The 23183-nt window shown below is 33.5% G+C and overlaps 1 protein-coding gene across 3 annotated transcripts in view; it reads right to left on the bottom strand.

Annotated features, from left to right (window-relative positions):
• Positions 1 to 23183, bottom strand: part of LRRIQ1 (leucine rich repeats and IQ motif containing 1) — a 225631-nt gene that overhangs the window by 143340 nt on the left and 59108 nt on the right. For all 3 annotated transcript variants that reach the window (XM_050746645.1, XM_050746644.1, XM_050746646.1), the window contains exons 11-14: positions 14254 to 14447; positions 13804 to 13931; positions 8779 to 8852; positions 6227 to 6320 (exon numbers count right to left, since the gene is read on the bottom strand). In XM_050746645.1, coding sequence (XP_050602602.1) covers positions 6227 to 6320; positions 8779 to 8852; positions 13804 to 13931; positions 14254 to 14447 — 490 coding nt within the window. The remainder of the gene's footprint in view (positions 1 to 6226; positions 6321 to 8778; positions 8853 to 13803; positions 13932 to 14253; positions 14448 to 23183) is intronic.

Below are 23183 nucleotides of genomic sequence, written 5' to 3'. Positions count from 1 at the left end.
GGAAGCCATAAGCTTATTATAAATCAGATAAGAGGCAAGAAAAGCCATCCAGACATTCGGGAGGACAGGGATTTTGTGCCCTAAAGACAGCCTGTGAGAGAGTAAGTTAAAAGATCTTATCTATAAGAGAATGAGAGGGGAAGAGTATGTTCTCAATACATGAGACCAACTAACATATTTTTAATTGCTTCCCTGAAATCACACCTGAATGAGTAAAATATTTGAAATTTCCCTAAAATAACCCATGCCTTTAGGCAGTGACCAATTTTCTCTGGTAGAAATAAGAAGTGCCTGGGATATAAGAAGTGCCAGAAATATATCCAGAAAAAAAAATGTAAACTGCCATTTTTATAACTACAAAATCCCCAGTACCCAGAGATTATTTCAGAACATAAAATTCTTCTTGCTTTGTCTTTCAGAAGCAAAACTCTTAAAAAGCAAAGGAAAGACACGAGAAAAGAATAGCATATGTTTAGTATGAATGGGAAAACGATATATATTCCAAGTTAGAAATATTTCTTATGCTATTAATATTAAAAGTATAGAAATAGCCTATTTATACATTAACTTTAATATTAATAGGAAATATTAATATTGATTTTAAAAACTATGGGTAAATACAATAATGGAAATAATATCAAGGGCATAAACCCTATAAAAATCATTTTAAGAAAAAACAGATCCAAACCTAAGAAGACGTAGCCTAGCTATTCAGGAGATGATAAACTATACGAGATTGAATAATGTCCTATCCGAGGATATAATAAAATGAACAATATTTATTTAATCTTTCCATCTCTGGAAAACTTTATACTTTAGATGTTTTTAGAAATCTTTTGTAGATATTTTGGCATTTTTTAGAAAACTGTGCATGCAAACACGTTGTATCTAACGTACGCTAATTAATCTCTGCACCTCAATTTTTATATATTAACAAAATGAAAGAATTGAGTGTGTGTGTATATATACCTATATATGTGTGTGTGTGTGTCTAATACCATATACATATATATGGTACATATGTCCCCTTCCAGCTCTATTCTGGAAGAATCTGTACAATAATTTGGGGCTATTTCCACTACTGTATTTTAGTCCTCTATAATCCCTGGACTTTAATAAATTTGGTCACTCGTTTCCTAATCTCTTATCAGTTTGCTGATGAAAAAAGTCTTCCCAAAATGCTTATTTCTGGTAGAAATACAAAATGTCTGGGACAATGCCTGAAATATATTCAGAACTAAACGTGTAATCTACCATTTTTATAACCACACATATACTCAAATTTTCTCTATTGCTCACAAAAACAATAGCTAATATTTTCTTAGTGTGCCAGGTGAGAGGCACTCTATAAAATGCTTTCATGTGGTAGCATATTTAGCCTTCACACAGACTGTTAGTGTTGGCTGATATTCTTGTTCTTTACCCTTTCTAGCCTCTTGTGCAGCAGGTTTGGTGATATGACTTAGTTACATGAATGGAACTAGTCAACAGAAAGGAATATGAGTGAAGTGATGACTGCCACCTCTGAAAGCAGAGCGGTTATATGTCAGTTGTACCTTCCCTATGGTCCCTTTCCCTCTCTCCTACCACAATCCACTAGCTTACAAAAGCCAAGTGACAGTGAAGTCACATGAAACAGGTCTACAAAATGGAAGCAGCCTGAGTTTCTGACTCTGCCTACGTTATACAGGCTGAACCCACATCAAATGTAATACAAATAAGAAATAATCTAGTATTGAACCACACAGATTTCTGGGTTATTTTTTATGAAGCCTAACCCATATTACCCTATGAGATAAGTACTATTCAAATCATAAGGTATCTAGGATTTTGTAAACACCTCTCTAAAATGAGAATGACAATTACAGAACCCAAATTATAGGGCTGCTGTGAAATGAAGAAACATATAGAGAGAGTACTTGGTCTATTCTCTGACCACTATAAGTACTTGATTTCTCATCTCCTTCCAATGGTATTTCCCAGTATACCCATTTTACATCTGAATAGACTAGCTTCAAACAGAGCCTAACTACACATCTGACCTTCCTTACTTTTCTTGGATATTCCTCCACCAGAATTGCTTTTATTATTTATGATTTTAAATCTTAGCAAACTTTTGAGGTTTAACTAAAAGTGTGCCCCTTTAGCCAAGGCCATTTCTCCTTGTCACACTAAACTGAGATGATTTTTATAAACTTCTAAAGCCTATGTGTTGCCTACAATAATCATTTGACACTAGTGTTTTATTAGATATAAAAACTCTAAGAGTTATGAGTATAGATTTTGCAGCCAGATTGCACGGGTTAGATTTCCTGGCTCCTCTACTTGATAGCTATGTAACCTTAGTCAAGTTATTTAGCCTTTATGGGACTCAGTTTCCTCAACTATAAAATGGGATGCTGTGTTACATACATAATTGATTAGGCATATTGTGTAGATTAAATGAGAACAGTGTTGAGCAGAGAGTGAATGTTGTATTAGTGGTTTTGATCATTATTATTTTTCATGGTTATCAATTCTGTGCCTACATTTTACCTCCCTAACATGATTAGAAAAATGTCTTGAAATTATGGGTTATATTAAATTTTCTTAATAATGTCCAACATGTTGGGACACTGTATACAGGAGGAGTTCGCTAAATACTTGGTGATTGAATAAGAACCCATATATAATCTGGTTAACATGGTAATGGGAAATAGTAAATTTTTGTTTTCTTACCACATTCTAAGAATTGTTCTAAATAAATTATGTGTATTATAACATTCAGTTCTCATAACCACCCCATGAGATTATCATCCTCATTTTACTACTGGGGATTCAGAGATACAAAAAAGTTAAGTTAGAGCTGGGCGTGGTGGCACACACCTGTTGTCCCAGCTACTCGGGAGGCTTTGGTAAAGGAAATGCTTAAGCCCAGGAGTTCAAGGCCAGCCTGGGCAACACAGAAAGACCACATATCTAAAAAAAGAAAATCAAGTTACTTGTCCAGGATCACATAGTATGGGGTAGGGGTAGAATATTCTTGTTTTAAAATGGTGGTTTTCAAACTTTAGTATATATCAGAATCATCAAAAGGGCTTGTTAAAGTACAGATTACTGAACACCCTTCCTAGGTTTCTGATTCAGTAGGTTTGGATGGTGTCAAAAATTCTGCATTTCTGCCAGGTTTACAGGTGATGATGAATGATGCTGGTCAAGAGACACACCTTTGAGAACCACTGTACTAGGTCATACACTTTCATCTGTGCTGCACAGCTTAACGTACACTTGGAAAAGACATTTCTAAACTGGAGGTTGACAAATTTTTTTCTAAAACATGTGGAAACATGCAAGATTTCCTTAAATGACATTGCACTATTAGAAATTTTTTGGAAACTTAGTTCTAAAGAAAAAAAAAAAAGAAAAATTGACTTTCTGGATCAAGATAATAACTCTTCTAAGATATACAGGTTACTAATATGCAGTAAATTACACAGGTGTTTGAGTTAGTGTAAAAATGCTTCTATCTTCTTAACCAAATACCAAGTAACAAATCCAGGAGACAAATTAATTTGCATATGTCCACTGTAAAATTTTGACACTAAAAAGAGTGTCAGAAGTTTGTAGTAGCTTCAGACAAGAGTGGGAAGACAGACTATTCCCCAAACTCTAATAGCTTGTTCTACAGGTACATTAAGTCAAATATGGGAATTTTAAACATAACCAGACATTTAATTCTTCTGTAATATACCTCATACTCCTCTGAAATTGTCAGATTCAGGGTCTTCTTGGACATGGTCACAGCTTGCAGAGAAACCAAATCAGGGCAAAGAGTCAACAGCTTCTGCCCTAGGATAAGGTGATACAGGATTTTTTTTTTCTTTTTAGTCTATGTTTTGTTCATAAATGCATTTTAACTGCCTGAACAAGTTGACAAGTTTTCCTGATTTGCACTTAAACTCTAATGGTCCTAATATATATTTTGCTACCTAATATGTATTTTGGTAAATGTGTGCCTTCTATACTAAGCATGTTTGTATTGGCAAACTCATTTTCCTAAATTGTAGACTTGTTTCTGCTTGGCTTGTCCCGCCTTGATGTACCAGTGAAATGACAGTATAAATATGTCAAATGTACAATAAATAATGTGAAACCATCTCACAAATGAATGTTCTGAGCATAAGAAAAGACACAAGTGTAAGCCAGAATGATCACCAATTCCACAGTGGAAAATTTCACAGTGGACATATGCAAAATCTTTCAGTATTCTGGGAGGTAATTCACTTAAACTTGGCAAATCAGTAATGTTCTGTTGATGTGTAAGAAAAAGCCATCTAAGTTCAGGGGAAAGAACCAGTAGAAACTGAAGGCAGAAGTATAGGAACTGACATAGGAAATTAGTTCCCACAGGCAAAGTTAAAAGGATACATAGAAGACTGGGCGCAGTGGCTCACATCTGTAATCTCAGCACTTTGGGAGGCTGAGGTGGGAGGATTTCTTGAGCCCAGGAGTTCAAGACCAGCCTGTCTCTATATGAGACATCTGGAAAAATATTCAGAAAGTTGTCATCATAGTAGTAGGGCTACATTAGCATTAGTCCAAAGATTTCTTTGGACCATTCTAACAGAACTTAAAAGCAAGCCTAGAAAGTATTTCATTAGTGCTGCTGTGCTTAGCCGCTGCACACCAAACACAAAATAGAGGCTATTTAAAGTAATGCAATGAAATTAAGCATTGGGAATATAAAATTCAAAATGTCCAGAATGCAACCAATACTGACCAGGCATGCAACGAAGCAGAGAAATATGATCTAGAATCAGCGAAAAAAAAAAAAAAATCAATACAAGTAGACCTTCAAATGATAGAGATGATGGAAAGAACAGATAAGGAAGTTAAATTAATACAGCTATTATTAATATTTTCCATATGTTCAAGAAGGTTCCAGAAAACATTAGCATGATTAGAAGAGAAATTACAAATGTTAAAGAAATACATAAATTTATATAGATGAAAAATATTTCTGCAATCAGAAATGAAAAATAGATGAGATTGAAAGCAGAGTAGATAAATAGAAAATATCAGAGAATTTGAAGACAAAGCAATAGAAACTATTTAGAGTTAGTGAAGCATGAAAAGGGAAAAATAATAACAATAAGTAAAAGAAAACAACAACAGAAACTCCTGGGATAATCTAAATGGTCTGATATTATTGAAACTGGAGTCCTACTAGAGCAGAATAGGTAGTGAAAAGGAGAACAAAAAAATCTGAAAACAACAGCCATAAATTTTCCAAATTTTATGAACATGGCAGATCCAAGAGGTTTGATAAATCCCAAATAAACTAAATGCAACCACACCAAAACATATTATAGTCAAATTGCTGAAAACCAGTGATCAAGAGAAAATCTTAAAATCATTCTTGGAGAAAGACAAGAATGTCAGTAGACATTTCTCACCAGAAACAGTGAAAGCCATAAAAGAGTGGAGAGATGTTTTTAAAATACTGGGGGAGGGAACTTATTGCAAAAAAGCATGAGGTATTTTTAAGGTGATAAAAGTGTCCAGTTTTCCACAAAATATTCATATTCATAAGCAAAAATGATAAAAATTATGATATGTAAGTTAACACAAAATAGCTAATTTTTGAAAAAAGCTGGTGGTTGATTTGGGGGAAATGGTGTTGGTATATTATTAGAGGTGTAAATGAGAGAACTTTTTTTCTATGAACATGTATTAAAACTTATAAAATATTTTTCTTGGTTTGCATTTAGGTATTGCCATATTCCAAAGAGAAGCAAGAATTTAAACATGCTTATAACACAAACTTTTAACAGACACCATCCTTCTCTTTTAGGAAAATAAAACAAAACCAAATTACTCTCAAAAAGGAAACACTTTAAATAGGAAGCTATGCAATTAGATGATTGGCAAAAAAGCAATTAACAACAAATATATTTTCTATAAATGCAAAACCCAAGTTAATATCACACTAAACTTGTCACCTAATGATTGGTTTACATTACAATTTTAATTTCAATTTTGTATTAGTTCACACATGTGCAAGAAAATTATTTTAGAATAAAAACATTTTTAAAACTACTTTTACAAAACTTTTTTGGTTTAAAATAACTTTTAATTTTTCAATTAACTTTTCCTAAGCAATTGTTATTCACAGGACAATTTTTATCAAACTTTTTTCTGCAACTATAATAAAGGGTACTCATAGGGTGCAACAATGCTTCTTTACCTCCAGTTTGTTTCTTGAAGAAGTGGGTTTCCAGTGAGAGACAATTCACGGAGAGAATAGCAAGTATCGAACCATTTTATGACACTCTTAAGATCTACAGAAAATAAAATCATTTTGAAAGGTATCACAGATTTAGAACAAATATCATAAATCTATGACCACTGTATTTACTGGTTAGCTATTAAAGAAAAGCAATATTTTTATTTCTTCTGCAGAATACTATACGCTTTTTAAAGAAGACTGTATTGAGTTAAGAACACAGACTATTGTCAGAATATATGTTTCTACCATGTAACAGCTGTGTGAACTTCTGTAAATCTGCTTTACAATTCAGGTTCACATCTGTCTTATAGGGTGAGGATTAAATGAAATGATGTGTATAAAGGACTTAGAATAGTTTGTGCCAGATTATAAGCACAAAATCTGAAGAAGTGAAATCTAAAGTAATACGGTAAGCATTAAAATTGAATATATAACTAAATAGAATTGTATGGACCTTTTTACCTTTAAAAAAGTTAATATAGGGCCGGGCGCAGTGCCTCACACCTGTAATCCCAGCACTTTAGGAGGCCAAGGTGGGCGGATCACCTGAGGTCAGGAGTTCAAGACCAGCCTGACCAACAAGGAGAAATCCTGTCTCTGCTAAAAATACAAAATTAACTGGGCATGGTGGCGCATGTCTGTAATCCCAGCTACTTGGGAAGCTGAGGCAGGAGAATCACTTGAACCCAGGAGGCAGAGGTTGCAGTGAGCTGAGATCACACTATTGCACTCCAGCCAGGGCAACAAGAGCGAAACTGTCTCAAAAAAAAAAAAAAAAAAAAAAAAAAAAAAGAAAAGAAAAGAAAACTAAAATCACCTGTTCTAAAATAGAACTAAACTAAACCCAGCAGGAACAAAATTATTCAAAAATTATTCATAATTAATTTGACTTCCTGCAAGAATAAAACAACATCCTTTAAAGGAAGACAACAACACCCTGACTTACTGAACTACCTACAATGTTCGATGTAGAATTGTCTACAATGTTCAACATATAGTTAAAATTTACTAGACATCCAAAGAAATACGAAAACATAAGCCATAGTTATGAGAAAAGCAATCAATGGAAACATATCCCAAAGAAAACCAAGTGTAAAACAATTTTTGCACAAAGATGGCAAAGTAACTTAACTATGAAAAAAAAAGCTTGTTCAACCAGTGTGGCTGGAACAATTCGATATCCATATAAAAAATGAACTCAACCTCTACTTCACACCATACATAAAAATTAATTTGAGAGGGATCATAGGCCTAACAGTAAAAACTGAAAGTACAAAAGCTTCTAGAATAAAGCACAGAAAATTATCTTCTCAATCTGGGAGGGAAAAATTTATTACAAAGGACACACAAAAATAACGAAAAAATTAAAAATATCTACTCATCTAAATATACCATTTAGAAAATTGATAGATAAAACAAAGGCTAGAAAAAAAATTTATAAGACAATGATGCCCAGAATATGTAAACATTTTTATAGATCATTAAGAAAAATAAAAATAGCCAAATTTTAAAATGGTGAAACACTTGAATAGACACAACAAAAGAGGGTGCAAAAATCACCAATAAACACTTGTAAAGAGGTTCAACATCCTTATTCATCAGGTCAACGCAAACTAAAACCACAATGAGATAACATAGTAAATTATTAAACACTCTCTAGAATGGAGCAATAGTAAATCTCATTTCTGGTGGGGTTGTAAAATGTTCCAACTACTTTGGAAAATAGTACGTCATTTCCTTTTAGAGTTACACCTACTCTATTATCCAACAATTACACTTTTACACATTTACCTAAGAGAACAGAAAACTTAAGCCTGCAAAAATATTTGTACAAGAACCATAGGAACTTTGTATTCATAACCACCAAACCACAAACAATCAAAGTATGTTCAACAGGGGAATGGATAAACAAATTGTAATATATTCATGCATCCCTTACACTTCAGAAACATAAATTAATAAATATATAAAGTGGTAGAATGACAGATGCTAATATCACACAAAGAAAGTTGTAGAAAAAAGGAATGTACTGTTAGATCCAATTAATATAAAGACAAAATTAATATGTGGTGATAAATTCAGTCTGTGGCTGCCTCTAGGAGTGGACTGACTGGGACTGGGAATGAGGAAATTTTGAGGAAAGGAAGGAGTGAGTCAATTCAAGTCATGATTCTTTAATAAATTTTTAATGGGTGACTACTCTATACCTGTTAGAAAGGTATACAGTTTGCTCATCTTCATTAGGATATTCATTTCAAAAGCAAAAGATTTATGACTTTTAAATAAAAGCATAATTGTGACTTTGGCTAGGCCTACCAAAAAGATGTGAAAGTAATATGACTGTAAAAGTGGAAAGAAAATTTCAAGTGAATTATTTCGGCATGCTTTATTTTACAGGTTTATTATATGTAAATGTCATTAACTCACGCATTTAAAACAACCCCTTATCATATTTGAAACAGAAAGTCAAAAGTCTATTATTTAAAGTATACATATTATGCTAAACTTACCAGAAAGACAATTGTGGCTGACATCTAGCTTTTCCAATGAAACAAAATGAAAAAGTGGTACAATTTTGGTCAAACTGAAAACAAAAACATAAACTTCATCAAAATTCTAAATTGGAAAGTCCTTAATGTTACCATTGTAACTATATAACAATACATTTATATAATACAATTATATAATTATACACATTTTATACAATTTTATATATACAATTATAATTGTACAATACAATTATAGCACTTGCTAACCGTGCGTTTTACAAATGCAGTAATTATAGACTTCTAAGTATTTATGATGGAAGATTTCTATTCATTTTTTAAAAGAAATCATGAAATTACTAATTTCAAACACAAAATCATGAATTTTGATGTGTATTTGCTATTTAAATAAGTGTGTTTTTTCCTAATTATTTTGTTTTGTATTCATATAAGGCCAAATTTACAAATAATTTACATTTTTTATTTATTTTTCTGCCTGTCTGAAACATACAACCTAAACCTTTAAGGTACAAATGAAAAATCACTTTTCAACAGGAGAAATTGCTACTTTTCAACAGGAGAACTAACTAGACTATTTTTATTTTAAAAAAATCTTTCTTTACTAATTGAAAGTATTATAGTACTGTAAGCAAAATTAAACTGGGCTTACTTTTAAATTGGAAATATATTCAATATATAAATAAATAAGTGTAAGAACAGAATAATATAAAATGTTTTACCTCAATAGAATTAACTTAAACTTGGAGAAAATACATTGATATTTAAAATTAATACTCATTAATTATGCATATTACAATCTAGTAATAATCAATTTTCCTCCTACATTTAAAGGTTTTTATTGTTTTCTAAGTTATAATTGTTATCAAAAACCCATATTCAAACAAAAATTGTGATATTCAAAATACCCATGTCATAGGAAACAAAAGATATAAAGGGCAAATTAACTTCAGTTTGATTTGCATTTCCAACTAGGACAAGTCTACAGTTACTCTGTAACATAATATCACATTACCTGTAGCTATTTGGAAATTAAATTAAGCCAGTTCATCTGAATCTTTAAGCAAGATAAAAACTCCTTCATAAAATGTATATATTTGCCACAATTAGAAAAGTCTTCTGAATTAATCCCCACTATAAAATACTGGAATTCCATAACTGTTCAAAATATGCTTTGGCTCAAGGTCTATCTCTGGTACCAAATAAATAAGTGTGCATTAATTTTCACTTTTATTGCTTTAGTGTTTTTTATACTCTCCCTCCAGTTCTCCTGGAAGGGTCCTTTACCTCTTTATTTCTACAAACTCACTGCCATAGAAAACACCACAACCAACAACAACAACTACAAAATCCCTTATTTTCATATTCTCAGGTCAGAAGCTCACAGAGTAAACCTGTGAGTGGAAGCTTCCTGGGGTTTGGCAGAAGATTAACCCTTGTACTGACCATCACTCTTCTCTTATACTATCCCTTTCTGCATTAGCAACAAGAAAGAAGATATACTACTGATGAAAAAGTAGATTATATAATGAGGCTGGGAGAACATCTCTCTACATGTTGCCAATCCTAAATACAATATTAGCATTCATATTAAACATAAAAGATCCTACTTCTTAAAAGCAATTTACGGGAAAAAAAAATCCAAGGTAATAAAAGTGAGAAAATATTGGCCATTACATACACTGAATTATTTGTATATATACCCCATAACAGTGAAATTTACTGAAATCTCACATGGATATTGAAGTAAAGAAAAGGAAAAAAAGTCTAGGGAAAGGAAGGGAAGCGGGGCGGGGGTGGGAAGAGATGCAGGGATAGAGGAAATTCAGGCTTTACCCAGACACAATTAGTGAGTTTAAGTCTCAATTTTCTGACATTTCCTATTCAAGCAGGTTCTGCATAATTATTACAAGTAGTTTATATATATTTTTTTTTCAAGTAAAAATAAAATTTATTAAATGTGCTTATTAACAAGAAAATTGTTTTTGTGCTCTACCCTTAATATATTTCTAATACTAGCTCTTCATCCTTCCAGAGAAAGGATTTTGAAATATTAATAGTAATGGCATATTAAACCATTCAGAATACAATTTTTTTTCGTTTTACAGAATATCTCATGTTTTTAGGCAGTAAGTTATATGGTAACACATAGGTTATAAAAATACCTCAAATGAAAATAACCAATAATTTTTTAGAATCAACAATCAATAAATCTTTGCAAAAATCAAAGCAAAGAAAAATACGCTTTGAAAAATTTTTTGTAATATTGAAATTAATCTTTTCAGATAACCATGCTATTAAAATCATGTTTGTTTTCTTCTGATATTTTAATCAGGAAAACTGGCTACTCATTCACCTTTATTCATTAGGATGGTAGAAACTTAATAGTATAATCCTTTTTTTAAAAACCTCTAGAACTTTTCCTTTTACTGACATTCTGTGTATATTGTTTCCAAGAAAATTCAAACCAGAAAGACAAAGGACATTAGTGAAAACCTAAAACCATTTGACCTTGTCACATTAGCCCTGGGCATTAAAAAGATATAAATTTCAAAGACGACAAAAAGCAAAAGATTTATACAATGAACAGCCAATGGGCAATAGTTTCCACTTTCTGCTCCTACTTAAGAGTCTCATTGGAAGTAAAAAGGCTTATAAAGCCAGAGAGCCATCCAGTTAGAACTCCACTAAGTCAAACTTAAAACAGTCACATGTCTTAAATGAAAATTTAAAACAGAAATCAGGATGAAACAAGTATTTCAAACAATATGTACTAAGTATCATTCTTTATATGTATTCCATTTGTTGGGGAAAAAAAGCATATGGACACATAATATCTTCTTTGTGATGAAAATATCAAAAATTAAAGGAAAAGTATATATAATTTAAAATCCATACCAAACACAAATCCAAATATCACATTATAAAATTATTCTCCCTTTCCTCTTGGATCATCATTAAAATCCCATAAAATAGGTAAGGTAGGCATTACCACTTTTACATGTGAAAAGAAACTGAGAGTCAGATAGTGAGAGCAGAGTTGCTCAACATCTACTGACCAAGTTGCACGTTCAATATTCAAACACAGATTTGGTTTTATCAAACTTAATATGGTTTTAAAAAAGTCATTTCACATGTAAGAGCATAAATTAAAACATAATTTCTATAGTTAATGAAAATAAACTTGTGAAATATTCTAAGGTTGAAGATTATCTTTACACTATGACATTACAAAATCATTTTAGTATTCTATATGTCCTTTGCTATCAATGACATTTCCCTGGTGCTCTTGGGCCTTCTCCTTTCATCCTCTCAATAATGGTAGAAGGTTACATGTACAAAGAGCTCTGACAGACTCAGAAGAAAAATATTCCAATATCAGTGAAAGTATTATTTAAAATTTCAAAATCACACATATTATATAATAATTTTACTTTTTGGTATAGATGAGTTTAAAAAACTAAGTTCTTTTATGCCAAAATGCTCTGTGGGTGTAAAGACATGTATTACTCATTTTCCTATTCCCCAAAGTAAACCCCATCTCAATAGTCAAACGTTATAAGATTATGCAAACAAAATTATAAATAGAAAACATTTGGATTAATCATTCCAATTATCATGCTCAATTCTAAAAATATTTAATTCTCTAGTTTATATAACTCCCATTTTATCAGCTTGATGTGCATGTCATATCATACCGATAGAGCAAAAGTCTATCAGCTAGTAATAAATTTCATTTTTAGAAATAGACTGATCATTTAAATTGCCCAAAGAAATTAAAGGCATTATTTGTCAAAAAAATTCTTGATTTTCTTTATAATCTCTTTAAATATTTTATGCTCATTAATGTGGCTTGAGATCCACTTTTATAATATACGTTAGGTATGTCAATTCCTCCGCGACTTACTGTGTATGTCCAAAACATAGCTGAATATTTCATTTTGAAAGTATATTCTGTACCTGGAAAATATTCTGAAAATATCCAAGGAGTTTGTGAATTACCCAAATTACTTACACAGTATTATCTGATGTAGCTGGGTTTGGGAATAAATATCCTTTTAAACTCAAGTCTCAATTTAAAAATTTTAAATTTTAGATTGCATTAAAGTAATTTGAGAAGATTTTGGAATACATTATTTGTTTTCCAATGTCAAAGTTTAATAGGTGGAAGTTAAGTTATTTAGTATATACCTGCCTAAAAGATGAACACTATTGTGGAAGAGATTGAGAGATGATTTTATATGCCTTGGGGGAAAATAGGTATATATGTACAAATTATATTGTACTTATTCACGTGTTTTGTGAGTATTATATAACTTAAATAATTTCTTGTTAAAGATGGTTTCTTTCCCCTACTCCTTGTGCCTTTGATGAAGAAATTGATCATATTAGAGTGAATGGATTTCAATGAAATATTAAGCAGAGGAGAAATACACATATTGGGCTCCTGTTTTGGTTTAGCCAGTTATTCTCAGCAAAGATCCAGATGTTAGGTAGTCTCAAATAGATCTTCTGAGGCAGGTACCCATTTCAATTGAATGTTAAGGTATTTTTTTAAGTGTTACTTTATATCCTTAGGGAAATCAAATTTAAATCCATCCTAACAGTTTCAAAAAGACATGCAAGTTGAGAGCAGATTAAAAATTGTCCTTCCAGGACTTAATAAGTACCATTTCAGAGAATGAGACATCCTTCTGAATTGAATTAACTACCTCCTGTATTTTCCAAGGACTATGCTCCTTATAAACATAAACAAATCTGCCCTGAGAGATTTACACAAGTGCATCTTTGAAAATAAATAAAATTAGAAAGATAAATGGACAATTAAAATTCTACTAAAATTTTAGGGTATGCCAATAATTCATTTTAATTTTTAAAAATTCTATAATGTTATCTTTATAATTTATATACTAATTTATTTTGATGCAATCTCATTGAATTATTAGAGAAACCTAACTTTTATGGTAGTTTATGAACATCACATATTTATTTTAAACATTCACTGAATTTATTTCTTAAGTATGCTTTTACCTGTTTTGAGAGAGAGTAAGATTTTGTAGTAAAGGCAGCCAGTATGAAGAAAATGCTTCCACAGTTGAAATGCTGTTATCATCCAAGTGCAATTCTCTTAGTAAAACAAGATTCTCCAAGGATGGAAGCTATATTTAAATTTGGTTCATTAGTTTATATTAAGCAAAATATTTTACCATTTCGTCCAATTTAAAAATATAAAACCTTCCAAAACTAATAACAAATAGATTCTGATAAACTGCATATCCTAAAGTATAACAAGATTTTTTAATATGAATAAAATTTCTATTAACTGTATAATATTTAATATTCTTGATATAGGTTACTTCATAGTGAGATATAAAAGAATAAAAAAAATTATTCAAAATTGCTTTTAAAATGTGATTGGCATTTCTATTAAAAGAAAAGTGTTGCGTTAGTCACAGAAATCAATTAATTCAAAGCAATTACCTCACTCAGATAATTTCCCTGTAACTTCAATATTTGGAGCAATCCACAATTTTCAATGCCCTCAACATCAGTAAGATGATTATGGGAGCAATCTAGGTGTACAATGGTAGGTGTATCACAAAGACCTTTTGTACTAATTAACTGATTGTGGTCCAAAATTAGTTGTTGAAGATTTTTCAAAGATTCTAAACCACCTAGAAGAAAAAAGTTGTAAGATCACCTGTGTCATACAGTCTTCCAGACTCTAGAGGAAAGTTTACATTTTTTTTCTAAATAATTGCACCTTTGTACTTCTCACTATCATTAATTACAAGTGAGGACTTAGTACAAATTCCTGGTGAAACATATCTTATAAACTGTGTTATTATTTAAACTGGCATTTGAGTGACATATTTTGAATGACATAATTATCTATCAATTGAAAATTGCACACAGTACTAAAAGGCATACACTGGGAATGAGCGCTTTATATTCAAATAAGAATAAAACAAGGGATAGATATAAGGATTTTTTCTTAAAAGAATAGTTTTTACTCAAGCCTGTAATCCCAGGACTTTGGGAGGCCGAGATGGGCAGATCATGAGGTCAGGAGATCGAGACCATCCTGGCTAACATGGTGAAACCCCGTCTCTACTAAAAAATACAAAAAACTAGCTGGGCGCGGTGGCGGGCGCATGTAGTCCCAGCTACTCGGGAGGCTGAGGCAGGAGAATGGCATGAACCCGGGAGGCGGAGCTTGCAGTGAGCTGAGATCCCACCACTGCACTCCAGCCTGGGCGACAGAGCGAGACTCCGTCTCAAAAAAAAAAACAAAAAGAATAGTTTTTAACTCATTCCAGAGCCTTTGAACTTTGAATCCTTGCTTCAGGTTGCATGTATAACATTAGAATGTCATTTTCCTACCATTTGAATGACCTTAGATTCCCAAATGAAGTATGTACAATCTATCAGAACCAATTAATTAGTAGCATATTCTTTAGGTATTTCAATATTGTCATAAGGGACCTCCTCTTTGACCAGATAAACTTAAAATCAGTATGATACTATCTAAAAAATATTAGATGAGCCTTAGAAACCGTAACTCAGTGGTCATAAGGAAAAAACTGAGAAGGTTGCTTAAATAAGCCATCAAGAGTTAGCATGAGAAAAAGACGCTGAGGAAGTCTGTAAAAGTTTCATGGAAGATATTAAAAATCTAGAAAATGTTCTTTAAATTAGATACTAGACTATGAATTTTTTTCTGTAGGTGTTACTCTGTTAGTTAAAATAAGCAATTCTAGAAACTGGAAGTAAAGTTTTAAGGTCTTCAGTAAACACTGGTAAGCAGAATGTCTTTCGTGAGAACTAAGTATACAGGAGTCCCTGAGGTTACATTTTGGAAAACTGTGCTTCATTCTGATTTTCTTGTCAGACTCCTACAAAATATATTTTTCAATTAAATGTTGACATAAACATGAGTTTTTTTAATCAAAAAAGGTGATTTGATAATAAATTTAAATATGTAATAAAAATATTATTTATAAAAATTGATATCTGGAATTTATGAAATACATTTATCCTGGGGGAATTTAGAATCTCTAACCCAAGATTTGTTATTTTGATTACATATAAATTCACAAAAAGAAAGGGTGAACTGTCTACTTTTAATGAGATGAAGAGATAAAAGAATCAATTAATATTAACAAAATCTTATAAGAAAACTTAATTCAGCATATATTTAAAAATTCAGATAATGCAATAGGATAATTAGTGTACTATAAAATATTTCATAGAGATATTTCAAGATATATCTTAAATAAATTTCAAAATTACAGTATCTCTAATAGTTTGAGTCAAATAGAGTAACTTAATGTTATAGATGTTATTTCTTAAAAAAAATTTTACACAAAAAAGTAAATTTTCTTATAATAAGAAATAAATCATGTAATATCAAATAAAGCATGAAAATACATAATAGGCTGACAAAGAAAAGACAAACTGAAATCCAAATTCAGGCTGTATATACTCTTACATTTTAAATTTTTAATCTATGATTGATGTACTGATATTTTCCTATAATGTAAATTATCAATTATGAATCAGAGAAAATTGTTATCTATTAGTATCTGGGAATAAACTGTTCTGCCTTATCAAATATTTGACTGAGTTAAAATAACAGACCAATTCTATATTATAAATTTCAATGGATTAGATATAGTTTGTTACATATTTTAATAAATACGTATTAGCTGTCATGTAATTTAAGGTCTGCTAAAATAGAAAATGTATTTAAATTTTGTAAGCCTTACAATCATATCTGATGAGCATCAATTAATCCACTGAAGCCAACAGCCCAGGCACAATAAAATACCAATGAAAACAGATTACTAGTTGTGTAAAATGAAATGATCTTTATTAAATATTTAAATGTCTCAAGCAATCTGCTTACATAGGCTTAATATTTTTAAAAGCCATATACATTGCTCTTAAATTTTCCAGAACTAATCTGAAATAGAAATTTCTATTAACTCATTTGGAGTGGAGAACATATTTGTGACACTTTTCAAGGGTCATCCAAGAAAAGAAGAAAGAGTGAAACATTAGGTCACATGATGAGGAAAGGTGCAGGATTTGGCAAAGAAAGCTGAAAGGAGAAAGCAGATAAAGCAGGAGAACAATTGGGAGAAGAAACGAGGAAAATGCAAACAGAATTCTGCAACGAAGAAAGGTGTAAGAATAAAAATAAAATAGTATACAAGTATGAAATTGTATTATGAAAGGCATTTTTATTCATACAAAATTATAAACAGTCCACAGTATTAGGTATAGTTCACAAAGGAATCAGAAGAGGTCATCGTTTGGACAGTGATGAAACAGTTTACTAGAGGCATTAGTGGCATAAACAGGATGAAAACCACAGTGCAGTGGAAGTGGAGACAATAATTGTAGACTATTTTTAATATTTTTGATAATGGAGAGAAGGTTCTCCGAAGCCTTGAAGATGGCCTACATGTCCCTCCGTGATCTGCCTCTCATAATCTCATTGAACTCATCCTCTACTACTGTCTCTTTTTCTCAGTTCATTCTAACTTGCTGGCCTCCTTGCTTTTCCTCACACATGCCACATGTGCTTCCACCTTAGGGCTGTACATGTTAAAAACAACTAACAGTGTGCCACTTATTAGTCTAAAAGGAATTAAAGAGAATTATATGCTAATATCAAATTTTAAAAGACACAATAATTTTTAATCAGTGTACAAGGAAAGTACAATTAACCTATTCAACATTCTGTTAGAGATTCCATTCTGGTGGAATAACCATGATTTCAAGTCTCAGAATATTAAGAAATATTTTACCTAGCATGTTTCCTTCTATGAATCTACTACATAGTGATACACTGATATAAACAAATATATAGAGATGTTCCTGTCTGTATTATTTAAATGCAAAACAAAAAAAAAAAAAAGGAGACAAGTTAAATGTCCATCAGTAAGGGAACGGTTAAATTATGGAGTGTATCCAAAATGAATATTTATAATCTTTAATACAGAGTAGAACTAAAATGGAAGAATGTCCTTGATACATTACTGTATGTAAAACTTAAGTTGCATAACATAGGCTTTTAGCTATTGAGTAAACCTAAATGTAAATATACACATGAACCTTAACTTAAATCTACATATCTCTCATTTTATTGTACAGGACAAGGTCTAGAATGATTCACAAGCAATTGTTAACAATGGTCACTCCTGCAAAATGAGAGAAAGGAGGTAAGCAGAAAGATAAAGTTTCACGATGTATTCTGTACACTTCTCTTTTTCTATATTTTTAAATGAGAATTTACTTCTTGTGTAGTTTTTTTTTTTAAACAGTATATTTGGGAAAAGCATCTGTATTGAAAAGAACTGTTATTTTGTATTTAATTCTGACCACTATCACCACCACCACCAACAGCGGCAAAAAAAAAAAAAAAAAATGGTTATTGAACTGAACTATTCAAAAATTTCAGAAAACCTGATGCTTTCCACCATCACAAGTGTTTGTTATATAGCCAAAGTGGGAGAATGGTCTACATAGAAAGAAAGGCACATCTGTTAGATTTTAAGTTGAAAGATTTAAAGAAAATTCAGCAAAATTATTTTTTAAAGGATTCAGTTTGGTCTCTAAAACACTGGTCTAACTATTGCAGTGAGGAAAGAGATGTATTTAAGAAAGGCACATTTTTATTACATAATTTAAAAATCAGCCTAATCTTTATTTTTTTAAGGAAATTATCCAAAAATATGTGAAACTGAGGTCTGCCAAAAACTATGTGAGTGAGCTTGGAAGTAAATTTTTGATTTTCACTGAGACTTGAGAAGATGACGGTCCTGGTTGACAGCTACAAAATGAAACCTCACAGGATACCCTGAGCCAGAACCATTCAGCTAAGTAAGGCATTCCCAGATTCCTCTCAGAAAATGCTAGGTAATAAATATTTGTTGCTAAGGTTTGGGGTAACTTGCTTCACAGCAATATTTAACTAATACAAAAAGGATTCTCTATACTGAAGAAAATATAACTCAAGAAAGATGAAATGTTGAAAATATTTTGGGCTACAGAAGAACATTTTAAAAAATTCAATACGACTGGATTTCAAAGATATTAAAACAACAGATGCAGGTAAGCAAACAGGCCAAAGTAACACCATGACAGAGCTAATAAATAATTTAGAAACAACATATATGGAACAGAGAGCTAGAAATTGAGTTGTCCACAAACAGGAGATAATCACACTGGGAATTAAGCGTGAAGAAGCAGACGAAGAAGAGACATAGGTTAAATCAACTAAATAATAACACGCATGAGTGAAAGACAAATATAACCAAAATACGGATCATCTATAATTAAAAAATGAAACCAAACCAAAAAGTTTTCAACTATATAAAAATCAAAAATTTCCAGAAATGAATAAATAACTTAATTCATAGTTTGAAAAGAATATTACTTTCCAAAGAAAACTTTAATGAATGTTCAGACAATAAAATGTCTATCGGTTAAGTAACTATGTAAGGACAAAGAAAATAGTACTTCAGTATCAAGGAAGAAATCAGTTATGAGGAGAGAAAAGTCCAGTTAGCCTCAAGATTTACCACAGCAACACACAATACCATTTATGCAATGAAGCAATGACCATGAAGTACCAAGTGAAAGTATGACCTAAAAATAGAATGCACATCTACATTCTCATTCAGGTATAAAAGCAACTGACAAATACTCTCAAACCTGAAAGAATTCCAAAACTATGGCATCCATTAGACCGTGTTTGGAAAATAAGTTTTGTAAAAAGCTAAAGTGAACTACATAATTCAGACAAGCAAGAAGTGAAAGGTTCAGTTGTCATGCTGACCCACTTTCATACAGATCTAATGCTGCTGTTGGACCGAGCTACAGTGAACAGCGCACAGCACAGAGACCCTGCCCTGCCTAAACATTTCACTTGAAACCCAGAGCCTTCTGTAAACCAAACCCCCATAGACCTGTAATATTCACTTGGGTTTCCACCACCTAAGTGTGCTGGCTGCTACTTCCTGAGACCATGGCTGGGGACCTGGGGACCACCCTGCACCCATCAAAATCAGCACATGAACTCTGGGCTAGCCTGACTGCAGTACAGTCCTTCGGGACTCATACGCATTATTCAGTGGGCTATCTAGAGGCTTGAGAATGGGTGAACTACTTGCCCCAGTCCAACTCCTTGGCACCTGACTACTATCCCCAGGGTCTGATGTCAGGGCAACCCAACCAATTAAGACCACCCACCAACACCCACCATGAGCTCAAAGGTAGAGGCCTCACTTTACAAAAAGCAGAAGGCTGACGCCCTGGAGAACAGGCGAGCCTGTTCTCTACATGATGCTGTCTGTATCAGGCTGAGTGATGAGGTTACGCCCTGAAACTATACCAACAAAGAACTGCAAAACAGATGGTTCTCATGATACTCAACCACACTGTGGGACAGAGAGAGACTACAATGTCATCAGAATTAGAATTCACAAGCCTTGGAATCAGGGTGTGATAGGAAAAGAGAGCATATTCCCACTTATCTAGGAAGAAAAGCCAGTGACTCTCCCTCACCTCTCCATAGAGACCTCAGCTCACTTCAGCAGGAATTCCTCCCAACCACCTTCATTACGGCAGGTGCTTATGCATGTCATAGGTTCATGCTTGTCATATATTCATGAACAAGCCAGGGCCTCCAGCTTTGACCGGCTGTGACCCCCACTTGAATAGGAAGCTCACAGACCAGACACCCAACTACCCAGCCCTTCAACTGAAACAGCAGAGAGTACCTCACAGTAAACACAGACCAGGGTCATACACACCTGCTAGTGTGGCAGTTGGCTCTTAGCTGCAAACACCACCTACTGGTTTGCAGGTTAAACTGAGCATCCCAATACAAAACCTTCCCACAGAGTGCATAGGACTATAGAAGCAAATCCAAAAGATCCTACAAAACACAACCCTCTCAAGATGAGAGAAAAGCAGTGTAAAAATTCTGCCACTGTATTAGTCCGTTTTCACACTGTGATAAAGAACTGCCTGAGACTTGGTAATTTATAAAGAAAAGAGGTTTAATTGACTCCCAGTTCCACAAGGCTGGGGAGGCCTCAGGAAACTTATAATCATGGCAGAAAGGGAAGCAAACACATCCTTTACATGGCAGCAGGAATGAGAAGTGTCGAGCAAAAGGGGAAAAGCCCCTAATAAAACCATCATATCTCATGAGAACTCACTCACTATCACGAGAACAGCATGGAGGTAACCACCACCATGATTCAATTATCTTCCACTGAGTCCCTCCCACAACATGTGCGGATTATGGAACTATAATTCAAGATGAAATTTGGGTAGGGACACAACCAAACCATATCATTATGCCTCTGACCCCTCTCAAACCTCATGTCCTCACATTTCAAAACACAGTCATGCCTTTCCAACAGCCCCCAAAAGTCTTAGCTCATTCCAGCATTAACCTAAAAGTCCAAGTCCAAAGTCTCCTCTGAGGCAAGGAAAGTCCCGTCCACCTATTAGTCTGTAAAACTGAAAGCAAGTTAGGTACTTCCTAGATACAATGGAGGTACAGGCATTGGGTAAATACACTTATTCCAAATGGGAGAAATTGGCCAAAACAAAGGGGCTAGAGACCCCATGCAAGTCTGAAATCCAATAGGGCTGTCATTAAAAAGTTCCAAAATGATCTCTTTTGACTCCATCTGTCACATACAGGTCATGCTGATGCAAGTGGTGGGCTCCCACAGCCTTAAGCAGCTTCACCCTTGTGACTTTGCAGGGTACAGCCTCCTTCACAGCTGCATTCAGAGGTTGGCCTTGAGTGTCTGTGGCTTCTCAAGGCACATGGTGTAAGCTTTCCATGGATCTATCATTCTCGGCTCTGGAAGATGGTGTCCTTCTTCTCACAGCACCACTAGGCAATGCCTCAGTGGGGAATCTGTGTGGGAAAACCAACCCAAATTTCCCTTCTGGACTGCCCTAGCAAAGGTTCTCCATGAGAGCTCCACCCCTGAAGCAAACTTGTGCTTTGACATCTAGGCATTTCCATACATCCTCTGAAATCTAAGTGGAGGTTCCCAAACCTCAATTCATGGCTTCTGTGCAACTGCAGGCCCAACATCACATGTAAGCCACCAAGGCTGGGGGCTTGGACTCTGAAGCAACAGCCTGAGCTGTATGTTGGCCCCTTTTAGCCATGGCTGGGACACAAGGTACCAAGTCCTGAGTCTGCACAAAGCAGTAAGGCCCTGGGCCCAGCCCACAAAACCATTTTTCCCTTTGAGGCCTCCAGGCCTGTGATGGGAAGGGTTCCCTTGAAGACCTCTGGCATGTCCTGGGGATATTTTCCCTATTGAATTGGTAACTAACATTCAGCTCCTTGTTAATTATGTAAATTTCTGCAACCAGCTCAAATTTCTCTCACCAGAAAATGGATTTTTCTTTTATATCCCATGTTCAGGCTGCAAATTTTCCAAACTTTTATTCTCTGCTTTATCTTGAATGCTTTGCCACTTAGAAATTACTTCCACCATGTAACCCAAATCATCTCTCTAGAGTTCAAAGTTCCACAGATCCCTAGGGTGGGGAAAAAAAGCTGTCAGTCTCTTTGCAAAAACACAGCAAGAATCACCTTTGCTCTAGTTCCCAAAAGGTTTCTCATCTCCATCTGAGACCACCTCAGCCTGGACTTCATTGTCTATATCACTATAAGCATGTTGGTCAAAGCCATTTAACAAGTCTCTAGGAAGTTCCAAACTTTTCCACATCTTACTGTATTCTGATCCCTCCAAGTCTCTAGGAAGTTTCACACATTCCTACATTTTCCTTTCTTCTGAGTCCTCTAAACTGTTTCAACATCTGACTGTATCCCAGTTCTGAAGTTGCTTCCACATTTTTGTGTATCCTTATAGCAGTACCCAACTCTACCAGAACAAATTTACTGTATTGTTCTATTCTCACACTGCTACAAAGAACTGTGTGAGACTGGGTAATTTATAATGGAAGGAGGTTTAATTGATTCACATTTGATCAGGGCTGTGGAGGTCTCACAAAACTTACAGTAATGGTGGAAAGGGAAGCAAACATGTCCTTCTTCACATGGTGACAGGAAGGAGATATGATGAGCAAAAGGGGAAAAAACCCTCATAAAACCATCAGATCTTGTGAGAACTCATTCACTATCATGAAAACAGTGTGAAAGTAACTGCCTCCATGATTCAATTATCTCCCACCAAGTCCCTCCCATGGTATGTGGGGATTAAAGGAACTACAATTCAAGAGGAGATTTTAGTGGGGAAACAGCCAAACTATATCAGCCACCATTAAAAATCTGAATGTTGTTATACCATCAAAGTATCAATATGGCTCATCAGCAATGGTTCTTAGACAAAGTGGAA

This window comes from Macaca thibetana, chromosome 11 (assembly GCF_024542745.1).
Source record: "Macaca thibetana thibetana isolate TM-01 chromosome 11, ASM2454274v1, whole genome shotgun sequence".
Taxonomy (NCBI): Eukaryota; Metazoa; Chordata; class Mammalia; order Primates; family Cercopithecidae; genus Macaca; species Macaca thibetana.
This window is presented reverse-complemented; position numbering and strand designations above follow the sequence as displayed.